The 15,087-nt window shown below is 46.7% G+C and overlaps 1 protein-coding gene across 1 annotated transcript in view; it reads right to left on the minus strand.

Annotated features, from left to right (window-relative positions):
* Nucleotides 1–15,087, minus strand: part of Rufy1 (RUN and FYVE domain containing 1) — a 42,488-nt gene that overhangs the window by 12,439 nt on the left and 14,962 nt on the right. Inside the window, exons 6-12 of the mRNA XM_032912511.1 lie at nt 14,658–14,719; nt 12,401–12,466; nt 8,981–9,050; nt 6,286–6,387; nt 4,912–5,028; nt 3,291–3,458; nt 115–212 (exon numbers count right to left, since the gene is read on the minus strand). Coding sequence (XP_032768402.1) covers nt 115–212; nt 3,291–3,458; nt 4,912–5,028; nt 6,286–6,387; nt 8,981–9,050; nt 12,401–12,466; nt 14,658–14,719 — 683 coding nt within the window. The remainder of the gene's footprint in view (nt 1–114; nt 213–3,290; nt 3,459–4,911; nt 5,029–6,285; nt 6,388–8,980; nt 9,051–12,400; nt 12,467–14,657; nt 14,720–15,087) is intronic.

A 15,087-nucleotide genomic window follows, 5' to 3' on the forward strand; every position in this document is an offset into this window, starting at 1 on the left:
GACCAAGGAAGAACAGTCACCCGACTTGTCTGAACTTCTCAGTGGGATTCTATCTCTAGGCCCATGCACACTCAGAACCTTCTGGAGATGGCCTGTTCACCAGGAAGTGATTACCTTTCCTCCATTTGTTTCATGCTGGACATCACTTGGGTGGTTTTTCCTTCAAAAGATGCAATGGCTTCATCCTTCTGCTGTAAACTGCTCTCTGCACTCTATCAAAGCAAGGAGAGGGGTCTGTAAGCTGCCTCCTTCTCCACATCTCTGCACAACCACAGGCTTCACTGTTAACACACACTCTACCACACTCTCAAGAGTATTTCATTAATGGCTGCCCTTCCCTAGAGCCCAGGAACACAAACCAGGTCAAGGCTCCAGCTCTGGCAATGGAAGAAGAGCAAAGAGGCAGGTTCTGGGGTTGGCTCTGGAGTGAGTGTGAACTCCACTCCTGAGGATTCTCATAGCCTGGGCACACTTGGCGGTTCATGTGATCCCTTGAAGGTGCTCATGGGAGCCTGTCAGCCTGTTCCTATCAAGAGAGGGAGGCTCAGAAGAAAAGAGACCGCCTGGGGGCTGAAGAGGCAGTCAGAGGCAGTGCTGTTCCTCAGTCACGTCTGTGAGATGCGCTGTGTAGTCAGAGCAGGTACCCAGTATCAGGAAGCAGGAGGGAACACTCTGAAGTCACAAAGGATATGCTGTAAAAGGACAGGCTACAGAGAGGCTGCAGTGGAAGAGGTCGGAAGGAAGTCCTGGGGAACACAGACGGTGTGCTCTGACAGACACACTAAGGAAAGCACCAAAGAAAACAATGAAACTGCACGCTAAGTGTAGTTCAGCTCAAAGAAAGAGCTGCAGAGGAAATGCGGAGAAGACTGATCATAACAAGGGCGAGGGGGACCTGACTTATCAATAACACTTTTTTAAAAAATATTTTATTTATTTAATAGATATGAATACATTGTAGCTGTCTTGAGATACACCAGAATCTGTTACAGATGGTTGTGAGCCACCATGTGGTTGCTGGGAATTGAACTCAGGACCCCTGAAAGAGCAGCCAGTGCTCTTAACCTCTGAGCCATCTCTCCAGTCCATCAATAACACTTCTGACCCTAGTGTGTGGGGCAGTTCCCATGTGATCAACCCTGATGCCACCTGGGTATTCTACAGCTTAATTTAGTTCGACTCGCTAGCGCCCTGCAGAGTTAACGAGGATGCACAGGTGAGATGCACTCTCCTCACCTCAGGAAGGTCCCACAGTTACTCCCCTGCCTATATCTCTGTCACTACTGATCAGTAGGACAGACTCGATGGCCAAGACGGGAGTGCTGCTCTTAAGGCCAAAGGCTGTCAAGGCTGATGTGACAAGCTGGAAAGTTGGTGGTTCTTGCCAGTTATGCAAAGCAGTTAGTAAACCCTTGTTTGAGCAAGGTGCTGAAAGAAGAGGAGAGACCAGGCCAAAGCCTACTGGTTTGCAGAGAGACACACAGCCCATCCAGAGGAAGGGGCTAGAAGAGCAACTGCTCTTGACCCTTCAACATAGAAGACTAAACACTAGGCCAGGCATGGAGGCACATACCTGTAATCTTAGCCCTTGGGAGGCAGAGACAAGCCTGGTATACATATAGAGTTCCAGTACAGCCAGGTATAACAACCAAACCAACCAACCAACCAACCAACCAACCAACCAACCAACCAACCTACCCACCCACCCACCCAGCCAAGACTACACACTCGCCATACAGGCCGTGTAAATCAGATCATGAAGGCTGGAGGAACGATCACTGGTAGAGCACCTGCCTAGGATACATGCGGCCCTATGTAGTGAAAATCAGCCCCTAGTTTCCTCTACGAAAGTCTAGGACTTTGGATGATCCATCATTAATAAAACAGAGACACAGGCACAGGTGTAGACCCAGACTCCGACAGTCATGCAGAGCACTGAGGTAGAAGAGCATTCACTGAACTTGGGAGGGAAATGACCAGAGCCTGTGACAGAGGTGACAGGACTGCCAACGAGCCAAGAATCTGCTATGAGAGATACTTAGGAATCCTATTCCAAATGCCAGGCTGGCAAACGGACACCAGCAAGAGGCTGGCCATCAAAGCTGTTTATCTTTGAGAAGGACGCACTGCCCGAATTCCTTCAGAATGTGGCCAAGGATGGTGGTGGCCCTCGGTTGACACAAAAGTCCTTTCAGAAGCAGAAACAAAGCCTACTGTTCAGGGCTGTGGTGGTCTTGGCAGTTCCTACTCAGACAGTGTGTCTTTCCAAGCTGGTTATCTACACTGCACTCTGTTTCTACCCCATCATCAGAGGCTGCGATGGGCCATCGTGAGAGGGCAGCTGACTTCCAGCTCATAGGTCACATGGTCCACTGGGGAGTTCCTGGCATCAGCCAGAGTCTATGCCCTTTGAGGGGAACCAGGGTCTGGATGGAACTTCCCAGAAGCTCTCTTGGGGTTAAATATACACAGACAATTATGTGCCCACCAACAGATACTCTCTTTCACCATACTGCAGCCTAGAAAAAGATGGAGTTCCCAGAGCCCCGCAGCTACAATGATCAACAAGTCCCCTGGGGCATACCAGAGGCAGTGTGTAGTCTCCATCTCACTTTGAGACAGGACGTGTCTGGATGGCTCCTTTTCCTCTTCCCTCTCAGAGGCACAACTGCAAAGCTGCCTAGGTCTCTGAGTGACTGCCAAGAACAAGGTCTGAAGGGCTCACCCTGTTACAGAGAAACTTCCACGCTTCAAAGGCATTCTAGTAGATTGCTAGAGCACTTTTCCCTAACATACACCATTATGTTGCTGTACAAGCCAAACCTGAAAAAAATGTAAAAACTTAAAACAGATGGTCTGCCAAGAGGTCCCAGCACCCACAGTGGGCAGCTCACGAATGCTCTAAGGAATCTGAGGTATCTGGCCTCCTCAGGTACTTGCACACACATGCGTGCATACACTCACACAGACACACATGTACACGCACATAAACCTTTAAAAATAAATATATGAGCAGACACAGCAGTGCACCCTCCTAATCCCAGTACTCAGAAGCCAGAGGCAAGTGGAACTCCGAGGTTGAGGTTAGCCTGGTCTATGTTGTGAGTTCCAGGGCAGCCAGGGCTACACATGAGATCCTGTTTCAAACATAGAAGCCAAAATGCTACAAAACACGAAGGCTGAGGATTAGGCTTGTCTGCATATTCTGTAGGAAAGACAACAGCACTGGAAGGCATCTGTCTGTGTCTGTGTGTGTGTGTGTGTGATACAGACCTGAGGCCAGCTCTCACCTGAACTTTGTGAAACATTTGTAAATTAATTGCTTTGACTTCTTCCAGCTGCTGGCGGAGGGCAACGAGTGTGTCCTGCTTCTCATGGGTGTCCTTCTCCAGTAACTTCATGGCGATTTCCATCTCGGTCTTCATTCCAATCTGTAACTCCAGTTCCTTTTCTAGTTCCTTTAATGACATGTACAAGAAGCACTGAGGCAGAGGTGGGATCATACTCAATTAAGGTGGGGTCATGGGCAGTGACCATGAGTCACTGCAAGGCAGGGTAGGCGTGCCAGGTGGAGAAAGGTCTCATGGGATTGCATTCATTCATTCTCTCCTCCCTCTCTCCTTCCCTCCTTCCCTCCTCCTTCCCTTTTTTACTTTCTTCCTCTCTCCTCCCTCTTCTCAGTTTGGAGAGAGTCTAACTGTGTAACCTGGGCTGGCCTTTAACTAATAATCTTCTGCCTTAGCTCCCGAGTTACTGGCAATACAGCACCACCACACCTGGCTCTTTGTCCCCCTTTTCTTTTTTTCTTTTTTTTTTTTTTTGGTTCTTTTTTTCGGAGCTGGGGACCGAACCCAGGGCCTTGCGCTTCCTAGGCAAGCGCTCTACCACTGAGCTAAATCCCCAACCCCCCACTTTTCTTATGGTAGAGTGAAAGCTGGCTCTGTATCAAGTCCATGTTGGGGTGATCTTTTTGAGCACCATGTAAAGGTTGTCTTTGTATAATTCAATGCCGATTTCTGTACTGGCAGAGATCTGATTACAGGTAGCTGAATCACCTCTTGTAAACTCCCTAACACCTTCTGATTGGTTTAATAAAGAGCTGATGGCCTACAAGCAAAGGAGAAGAGAGTAGGTAGGACTTCCAGCAGAGATAGGAACTCTGGGAAAGAGTCAGGCTCAGGTAGAAATTGAGGAGGCAACAAGCCCTGTGGCAGAATGTAAATTAATATAAATGGGTGAACTTAAGTTATAAGGACTAGCTGGGAACCAGCCTAAGATAAGGCCTGAGCTTTCATAATTAATACAAAGTCTCCATGTCATTACTTGGGAAGCTGGTGGGCGGAGATAATCCAGAGATGTTTGGCCTTCAATGCTGGGCGATTCACACTGACTTGTCAACATGAGCCTAGAGTTCTAGAAGCCAGGTTGTCTCATGGTCTGCAGACTTGATTGGCTTGTGGCTGTGTACCAGGAGACCTCATGGAGTAAGACTACAATTTCTGAGTACTTTGGACTTTATCATGGGACAGCTGCCACCATTCTGAAATGGTTCTTTCTGGCCCGGGTGCCTCAGGACACAGTGTCCCATATGTATTATGGGAAGCCAAGACAAGAAAGCACACAGGAAAACTAGGTTCAAAATGGAACTGTGGCTTCCAGTGCACAGCATGGAAACAGTGGGCCAGAGCCTGTGACAGAGAGCCAGAAATGGTCTCAGAGCAGCCTCTAGAGAAGATGCAGACAATGGGAACAAACACAAATGATGACACAGAACTGCAGGGTAGACATGAGCTAAAAAGGGCCATTTCCGGCTTTCTAGGAGTGCCAGCAGGTGTGAGCACGCATGTGGAGTGTAGACAGGTTTCCTCTGGAGGGCAGCTGACAGACTCTTCCCAAGGCCCCGGGTCTCACCAGTCGGACTTTCTTCTCCTCCTTCAGCTGTTTCCACACATCGCTGTACATTTCATCCAGGCCCTGCCGGGTCTGCTTATAAGTCTCCAGTTCAACTTTGGTGTCCTGTTTTGTTATCTGAATCAAACAAGAACACCAAGAATGACTCACTGTTGGAAAGTGAGCTAGGGACAATACATTTCAAACTATGTCACAATCCTTAACACAACAAAAGGATAATTTTCTACCTCTTGAACATGAAGGATCTTAAAGATGTAATAGCCTGAAAGATGACGGTTGTCAGCAGGCCCACACATTAGTGTGACTGTGCAACAGCGGCTCACTATGTACCTCAGGCAGGATTTGAACTTGTGATCCTCCTGCTTCTGCCTCTTTAGTGACAGACTTATGGGTGTGCTACCACATGTGGGCAACCCAACAGTTTTATTATGAGTTAAACTGTGTAATGGTTTAGTTAATTTTCTTTACGACAGGACAAGAATTCCTGGGGGAAAAGGCTCTCTTTAGACCCGTCACACTGCATTTATTGCCATTCTCACCCAGCACTGTGATGACTCAGACCTGATCTTTACCCTTAAGCTACCAGGTGAGGCAGAGCTGCGACCTAGTACCTTACAGACGCTAGGACATCTGCAGTGAAGGAAGAACAAGGTGCTAAAACAGTGCCCAGCCACAGAGCCAGGGACGGAATGACAGCCCACTCAGCACTGAGCCAAGAAAGAACAGTAAGAAGAACAAACTGGAACTCTAAGTACGAAGACCAGAGTCTGCGGAGTTGTAAGTGATCCAGTAGCATGTGTGTGACATGCGTAGGGACAGCAACAAGAGGTACTTTCTGATCATACACGACACCTTTTCTATACTCTGGAGTCTGGGACAGTGACATCACAGCTGGCCTTGCTCTTTGGAGGCTCAGCATGAGCTCACACACGGACCACGCAGTGGGAACAGTGAAAGCCATTCTTCTCTGCATGGCGCAGGCTCAGTCTCTCCTCCTCAGAAAAGCCAGGATGGCCACCATTTCCACAGGTCATCTAGAGAGGTGTAAAGCATCCTGATGGACACCTGCAGGCCATCTAAGACTGTGATGCCATTTTATACAGGAGACTCAATACTCTTAGGGGGACCCTGAAGCCTTCCCCCACCATGCCAAGGGTCAGCTACAAGCTTGAGACCAATGATGTGTGCGTGCGTGCATGAGAGAGAGAGAAAGAGACAGAGAGAGAGAGAGAGAGAGAGAGAGAGAGAGAGAGAGACAGAGACAGAGACAGAGACAGAGACAGAGACATAGAGAGAGACATAGAGACACAGAGACAGAGAGAGAGAGAGAGACAGAGAAAAGAAGACTGCCTGGCTGTCAGGTCAGTCTCTCACCTCCACACTCTTCTCGCTTCTTTCTCGAATTAATTCATTCTGTTCTCTTAGCTGCTGCTGTTCTTCTTGTAGGGAACAAATTCGGTCTGTTGCAGCTGAAAGCTGATTAAGAAAGATTTCTTATATTTTTTTTAACATCAAAACTAATGTTGCTGCCCATATTAAGAGCTGACACTTACTTCTACACAATTTATGACACACCTTAACGCCTGGTATTTTATTTCCTTTAAATAGGAAATGTATGGTTCAAACTTCCAGAGAACATAGTAAAAACTCTGTTGCACCTGCCCCATCCTGGCTTTCTGTACCCTCTCCAAATTTTTTCCCACATTGCAAGATCAGTTACTTCATGCTTCATGCGAGTGATAATTTGTATATACACACACATTATCTATGGCTACAGAAGGCCAAACAGAAATTTGCCATCACTCAAACATTTAGAATAGCTTTTAATGATGAGAAAAGATATGCCAACAGGGGGACATGTATGGTACAGTCTCATCAGTAATTTTAAAAACTCAAGTAGGCCTCAGTGGAGGGATCTCAGCATGTTTTCTTGTTTCTTGGGATGGGGTCTCACTGTGTAGCTACTGGCTGGCCTGGAACTCACAGAAACGTGCTTGCCTCTCTCTGCCTTCCAAGTACTGAGATCAGCACAGCATGCTACCACTCTCAGCCCCATTTTTTGTTGCATGTGTGTGCACACCCTTGCCTGTGCATGCACATGTGAATGCCAGAGGTTGGCAGAGGGGTCTTCTCCATTCTTCCAGTTTAGTTTTTGAGGCAGGGTCTCTCACTGAACCTGGACTGTGCTGTTCTGGCTGGGCTTGCCTGGCAAGCGCAGAGATCTGCCTGTCTCTGCTTCCCAGCACTGGGGTTCCAGGCATGTGACTGGGGGCTGGAGAAGCCCCCTCAGTTCCTCACACTTATGGAGCAAGCACTTTACCACCGACCCATCTCCCTAGTTCTCATGTTCAGGTTCTTGATAAACAGAAATATATTTTATTGTCAAGGGAGATTAAAGATTTTGGAGGAAAGAATCAAACATAAGTCATCAGAAGTGGGCCCAGAGGAGTCCTTCGTCTCCTGAGATGCATCATCATGGCTTAAGGGAGGAAGAGTTGGAGTCATTCATGCATGTGTCTAGTAAGCAGATTATCTGGGAAGCAGAGGAGATGGGACAACACAGATGCTAGACCCTCTTTAGTCTAGCTCCAGGTCCCTGCTTGCGGAAGAGGAGGAGCGAGGAACAAGCCTCTTTCATTTTTCCCCAGTGGAGGGATCTTGAGACACTGAACTTCCCTCTAAAACCCTTCAGAGTTCTCCTAAGACCCCAGACTGAAGTTTCTCAACAACTGCTGTGCCTAAGAAAGACAGCCTAAGGCCCTGGAGGCATAAGTTGTCAAAGGGGAAGAAGCAGGTGACAGCCATTAGCTACTTCCCATTCCTCTGTGAGGGGTTCTCTAAAGCAAGTCTTCCCCTGCAGTCCGCTGTGGAAAACACCCAACCACTAAGTTTCTCAGGCTGAAGCATGCCACCTGCCTGGGGGCAGTGCCTTGTTCTGAAGTCAGCCAAGCCTTCAGCTCCTCCCCCAGTGCTGCTTCATGAGTACCACAATAAACTGACTAATTTCCACAACAAAATGGTAAGTTCTATGTATCACCCAACTTAGAGACATTAGAACAAGGCTTAAGGACCTACTTATCTCCAGGAGGCTCCAAGGCCTGCCTACCCAGCCAGGTATGAGGGCTAACTGCAGTGGCACCTCACCCCTGGGAATACTGTCTTTGTGTATCCTTCAACTCACTCAGTCCTGAGCCCCTCCCTCGAGAGCCCCTAAGGAGAGCAGCTACAGTGAGCCTTGGTGGGTCCTTCACTTACAGACCCTCCCGGCCTGCTGCATCCTGCCTCCACACTTCCAGACGCTCCTTAATCCCTTCTCAAAGCTCTCCTCCTTCCTACTACCTGTGGAAAGTCTCAAGGCTGAGCAAGCCCCCTCCTGCTAACAGGAGACAAGATGTATCCAGCAGGGAGATTGCGGGGCAGCGGGCAGCAAGCCTTCTTCCTCAGCCTCAGCCCTCCTTCTTCCTGTCTTTCATTCTCTCTCTTCCTAGTGAGAAAGCAGAGAAAGACCACACTGTGGGGAGACTGGATCTGTGCTCCTGAGAGGCCAAAACAGAAGGGGTGGGCTGGGGTGCCTCTGGGGTAGTCTGTGTTCTCTGGGGCAGCAGGGAAGCATGTAACACTACAGCGAAGGTGGGTAGAAAAAAAAACTTCCATTTTGCATCCACCCGACCGTGCATTGCCCAGAGGTGATAAAGACTTGCTCTATGACAAGATGAGCCTCAGTGTTTCATAGGCAAACGCTACGCAGGTGGAACACGGATGCTCCATCTCCTGTACAGTCCTCGGGAGGACTCTGCCCTTCCTCCCAGTGAGAGGCCATGGTCAGATGCACCAACTATCCCACCTCCTCCTCTCTCTTTTCTTCTTGTACAGTGTATTCTCAGCGAGCACTCTGTCATGGAGCACTCTTTACTTATGAGACGGGGTCCGTAAGTTGTTTAGGCTGGTTTTGAACTCATTCTCTAGCCCAGGCAGCTTTGAACTTAGAATCTTCTTGGCTCAGCTGCCCAAGAAGCTGGGGTGGCAGGTTAACCGTGGGTCTCTCTTTTGTCAGAGCTAAGTTACAAACCTCTTCTTGAAGCTTTGAGTTCGTCTTTTCCAAGCCATCTATCTTGGTTTGAAGGTCCCCAACTGTGCAGCTGTAGTGAATAAACGCACGGGGTCAGCATAAACTTAAAACTGTGGACTGTTTTCCCAAGTGGTGAACAAGAAGGGATAGCCCTGACTTCCTGCACAAAAGGGAAGGCTCAGGGCTGCTCAGAACTCAGAGGTAGGAACTCTCAATGTGTGTGAATATTAAAACATTGTCTGCCTGATATGGTGGTGCACACCTTTAATTCCAGCACTCAGGAGACAGAGGCAGGGTCCCTGTGCATTCCAGACCAGCCTGGTCTACACGGTGAGTGCCAGGACAGCCAGGACTATGTAGAGAGACCCTGACATAAAAACCCCAAAGTAACATCAACAAAAAACTATTATCAATAAATCTTATCCTCCAAATAATCTACTAATATAGCTATTCAGCTATAAAGAAAATATTCCCTCCACTATAATAGAAGAGAATAAAAAATATATTGGCATTCATATTAGACCTTTTAAAATAGAAAAATTAAATTACATTTATTTATTTATTTGGCAGGGGTCATTTGCCACCATGCAGCTGTAGAGCTCGGAGGACAACTCATGGGTGTATTTCTCTCCTTCTACCAAGTGCGGCCCAGAGGTCAGGCTCAGTTTATTTTATTTTATTTGAGATAGGGTCTCTCTCTATGTAGACTGGCTGAGCTGGAGCTCACTATGTAGACTAGACCAGTCTAGGCTGGCCTCGAACTCAGAGACCTGTCTATCTCTGCCTCCCAAGTGTTTGTGATTAAAGGTGTGTGCCTCCATGCCCTGCCAAGACCCATCAGGCTTGGCGGCAGAACCTTTTACCTGCTGAGCAATCTTGCCAGTTGTGTGTCTACATGCATGTGCATGTGCGTGTGTATACGTGTGTAGACCAGAAGTTGACACTGGGTGTCTAAGTTGTTCTTTACTTCTTTAAAAAGACTTACTTGTATGTGTATGGGTGTTTTGCTTGCATGTATCTGTGTGCCTAGCAGCTAAGGAGGCCAGTAGAAAGAGTATCAGAGTTTCTGGTACTGGAGTTACAGATGGTTGTGATCTGCCATGTAGGTGCTGAGAACCAAACCCAACTGCTCCTAACCACTGAGTGACCTCTCCAGCCCCATCCTCCTAACCTTCGAGATAAAGTTTCTCACTGAACGTGTAGCTCACTAGTTGGCTAGAATGGTTAGCTAGTAAGTTCCAGGGACTTGCCTGTCTCTATGTCTCAAGGCTGAGGGTGCATATGTACACGACATGTTCAGCTTTTTATGTGGGTACTGGAGCTCAGAACTCAGGTCCTTGAGCAGCAAGGTCCTCACACTGAGGAACTCAGTGAGGACTGAGCCATCTCCCCAGCTGCAAGGCGGATGCTTAATTTTTATTTATTTATTTTATTGCATACACGTTTGTTTCCTGTATGGATATTCGCACTACATGTATGCACAGTGCCTGCAGAACTCAGAAGAGGGTGTCAGATCCCCTAGAACTAGAGGTGTAGATGGCTGTGAGCCAGCATATAGATGCTGGGAATTGAACATGTTGGGAAGTGTAGTCAATGCTCTTAACTGCTGGACCATCTCATCTGCCCAGTTCTGCAAAGTTAACCTTCGAATCCTATTTACACTTTTCTACATTTTTGAAAAATTCTTTTTGAAAACTAATTTATTAATTTTTCCCTTTCTTTTCTTTTCTTTTTTTTTTTAAAAGACAGGGACTCTTTGTTATGGATTTCTGTCTGCCCTGGAACCTGCTATGTAGACCAGGTTGGTCCTCAACTCAGAGAGATCCACCTGCTTCTTCCTCCCAAGTGCTGGGATTAATGGCTTACACCAATACACTCAGCCTAGATTTATGTTTTAATGTATATGAATGTTTAGTCTGCATGAATATATGTGCTCCACATATCTGCAGTGTCCACAGAGGTCAGAAGAGGGTGTTAGACCCCTGGAACTGGGGTTATGAGCTACCATGTGGGTGCTTTGCAAGAGCAACAAGTGCTCTCAACCACTTAGCCATTCCACCATTCCTGTAACATCTTGAACTACTTTTATACTGAAAAAATATAAAAAAGGAAAGATTCTGTAAACAGGGAATAACAGGTTTGATGACAGCAACAAGCCCTTTGACAAGAGCAGGAACTTAAGTTTCTGGACTAGATGTCAAGCCACCTTTGCTGAAAGCATTTTAAATCCCTTGAGTATCAACTCAGCCTCCCCATAATTGGAAGAGGTTGCTCGCTTCACTGTTAATCTACTTTGGCCATGGTCAAGCATAAGCACTTATGTTAAGGAACTCCAGTATAGGGGTTGGGGATTTAGCTCAGTGGTAGAGTGCTTGCCTACAAGGCCCTAGGTTGGTCCCCAGCTCCGAAAAAAAAAAAAAAAAAAAAAAAAAAAAGAACTCCAGTACATATGCCACACCTCAACCTTTCTTTTTGGTGATGGGGCTAAAATCTAGGACATCTCTGAATCACAACCCTAGATTTCCTCCCCTACCCCTAAATTTAAGACTTCATTTTAGGCCAGGCTTGTGGCTTACACCTTTAACCTCAGCACTGGAGAAGCAAAGGCTAGTGGATCTCTGGGAAGTCCAGGCTCCATGCCAGCCTAGAACTACATATTCAGACCCTGTTTAATACATACACACATACACACACACACACACACACACACACACACACACACACACACACACATACACACGCACGCATGCACCAGGTGAATAGGGAGGGGGTGTGTGTGTGTGTGTGTGTGTGTGTGTGTGTGTGTGTGTGTGTGTGTGCAGGTGCCCATGAAGGCCAGAGATGATAGCTCCCTCTGGAGCTGGAGTTGCAAGCAGTTGAGAGCTGCCTGAGGTGGGTACAGAATTCTGGGAACAGAATTCTGGAAGCACAGTATGCCTTAACTGCTGAGCTGGCTCTCTAGCTAGCTCAGTGGTTCTCAACCTGTGGGTTATCACCTCTTTGGCAAACCTCTATCTCCAAAAACATTTATATTATAATTAATAACAGTATCAAAATTATAGTTATCAAGTAGCAATGAAAATATCTTATGGTTGGGGGTCAGCACAGCATGAGGAACTGTATTAAAGTTAGGAAGGTTGAGAAGCACTGCTGGCCTCTTCCTTCATTTCTCATAGGATTTCATTTGTTCCTTTCCCAAGGCGTAGGGCAGAACTCCAGGCTCTGTGTATTTATCTCTCTGCTGTACGACAGCACAAAGCAAAGCCCAAGGTGTCCCCAATGCTGTTCATCAGGGAGGGGTCCTCTCTACACAAATGTGGCTTGAATGGTTACAACTTGTCTCTCTGCTTAGACAAAACGCACTCATAACAGTTGAAACAGTAGACAGAGCAACTGGCATTGACCAGGAGGGAGCCCTACCTTAAGTGCCGGTTAAGTTCCTCCACGTAATTTTTCTGATCAAGGACATCGGTAATTCTTTCATGCCTTGTGAGAAGAGCACACAAAGAGAAACCTTAGAGTCATGTCAAACATTTTACAGCCTGTGCACAGCCATCTTCAACCTCCAGAGACCGAGAGACCGTCAGAGCTGTAGGATGTCATACAGGTGAAGGCAGGTATAAGATAGACAAGGCCTGCTATTGGACGGGAAGGAAGGATGGGCGGGAGAAAAGTCTGAGGGAAAAGGAGGAAACTGGAACAGAAGGAGATGGGAAGAGGAAGCCTCGGAGAGAACATGGAGGCTGACATTAAGGTTCCACTGTGTATTTGCAGGTTGTTATGAATATTCTTAAGGGATGGATGTGTATAGGGCTTTGTATGCTTAGATGGGCAATTATATCTTATCAGTTGGACCAGAGGTTATTAAAAAGTGTTGTGTATGGGTTCGGTCCCCAGCTCGAAAAAAGAACCAAAAAAAAAAAAAAAAAAAAAAGTGTTGTGTTTCTTTCTTGTGGCGAATTAAGTTTAAGAGAGTGTGTGGCGGCTGGGACACTAAACAGAACTGAGATGTGTATTTCTGGCAGGGGGTAAAAGACAGCATTATATTTTTTATAATTTTACAACAACACAGAGCCACCATGGAGTAAACAGCAAGGCTTGCCTGACACAGCAGCAAGGCTTGAGGACAAGCCACCCTGACTGCCTGGGCCTCTCTAGGGAGGACAGAAAGCCATGGGCATCTGTGCATGGTGAACACACCTGCCTGCCACACACGTGGCCCTGGGTCTCACTGTGCTGAAAGAAAGGGGATACGCTCTCGAGGAAACAAAGACGTTTCAGAACACAGTAGAATAATCTACAGGTCAGGGATGTTGGAGTGTAAAAGCCCTCAACATTTTACAGTTGAGCTTTCCCTCTGATTGACTGATTTCTTTTTTAAAAAATTTAAAAAGTAATTTAAAAATTTTGTATATATGTGTTTTCCTGTTTGTCAGTAAGTACACCATATGCAAATAACTGTGAAGAGAGTGTCAGATTTCGTGGGGCTGGAGTTACAGACAGCTGTGAGCCACTGATGTGGGCTCTCTACGAGAGCAGCAACTTAACCACTGAATCATCCTTCCAGCTCTTTCTTTCTGTAAATTGTGCCTGTGTGTGTGTGTGTGTGTGTGTGTGTATGTGTGCGTGTGTAACTTGTCAGTTCACTCACCATGTAGGTCCCAGGAATTGAACCCAGGTTGCCAGGCTTGTCAGAAGGCACCGTTCCTCACAGAGCCATCTCACTGTCCTGCTGTAACTTCTCCACGCACCTTTACATATAGCTCACATAAGTGGGGTCACCCCACACTGTTTCAGGCCACAGGTGCTGGGTTGGAGTTTGTTTTTCAGTTGCTACCTTTTTGCTTCTTTTACCTTTTGTTTTTTTCTTTACTTGATATTGCTCCTTGAGGTAACCCATAGTAATGGCTTATTGACTGTCTGTCTTCCTTTGTGCACATAACCACCATATCTACTAACATATATCATGTACTATATATTGAACTTTTTGGCTTATAAAATAAGAAAAAAATCTATCTATCTATCTATCTATCTATCTATCTATATATATATATATATTTCTTGATTCCTTGGTATCATACTTTTCTTATTTCATCCTCCTTTGGGAAACTTTCTCTTACTCTACAATACAAGGAGCTCAGATTTAGTCCTGCATGTCTGTATAACACATAACCACTACATGTGTTTCTACCCCTTACTGGTAGAAAATCTCAAGATGTTTTGGAGAGTCGATAAATAAAATAAATAAAATTGGAGTCTGATGCGATGGTTCAGTGGGTAAGTACTGGCCATGCGAGCCGGATGACCTGAGTATAATTCTGGGAACCCACATAAAGGTGGTCAGAGAACCAGCTCCACACAGTTGTCCTGACCTCCATGTGTGCTGTGGGATATGCATCCACCCATGTGCTGCACCATGCATGCACACAACACGGCTTAGAAGGAAGTGACCATAGTGGCTTCCCATGGTAAGGGAGGTGGGCTGCGATGGGCAAAGGAGACAGTATAAAAGGGGAACTTGCACGCGCATGCTCTATTCTGAGCTCAACTCCTGAAACAGAGAGGCTGCCACCAGACTCACCTCTGTAATTAAACTTACTCGACAAAGCTAAAATTGCAAAGCAAAACCAACCCCTGTCACCAGCTGGTGAGGAGCTACAAGCAGCACACTACTTACTCTCTGCCGCTGTCAAGATCCTGCACGTCCTTCAGATAGAGGGAAAAGTCAATCACTCCGACCTGATTGAAATAAAGGTCACAGGCTTAGGTCAAACATGGCAGTGCTCATCCCCCCAAACCCTGTAAGCCTTGAAATTTCAGGATGGTCACTCCACAACTGTGTGTGCATCTAAAGGAGGACCATGGTATCCATAAAGAGCATCAAAGGTTTGGGTGTACTAAGTAATTTTAAAACAGAGGACAGGGAGAGGGAGAGGGAGAGGGAGAGGACACTTCTAAGTCCTTTGCACACCTGTCTTGTTCATTCGTTTGTTTGTTAATGTGACACAAGCTAGAATCTGAGAAGAGGGAACAACTGGGAAATGCTTCTGTAGGGAAGCCCCTAGGGTATTTTCTTGACTAATGATTGATGTGGGAAGGCCCAGCCC

Source organism: Rattus rattus, chromosome 9, assembly GCF_011064425.1.
Source record: "Rattus rattus isolate New Zealand chromosome 9, Rrattus_CSIRO_v1, whole genome shotgun sequence".
NCBI lineage: Eukaryota > Metazoa > Chordata > Mammalia > Rodentia > Muridae > Rattus > Rattus rattus.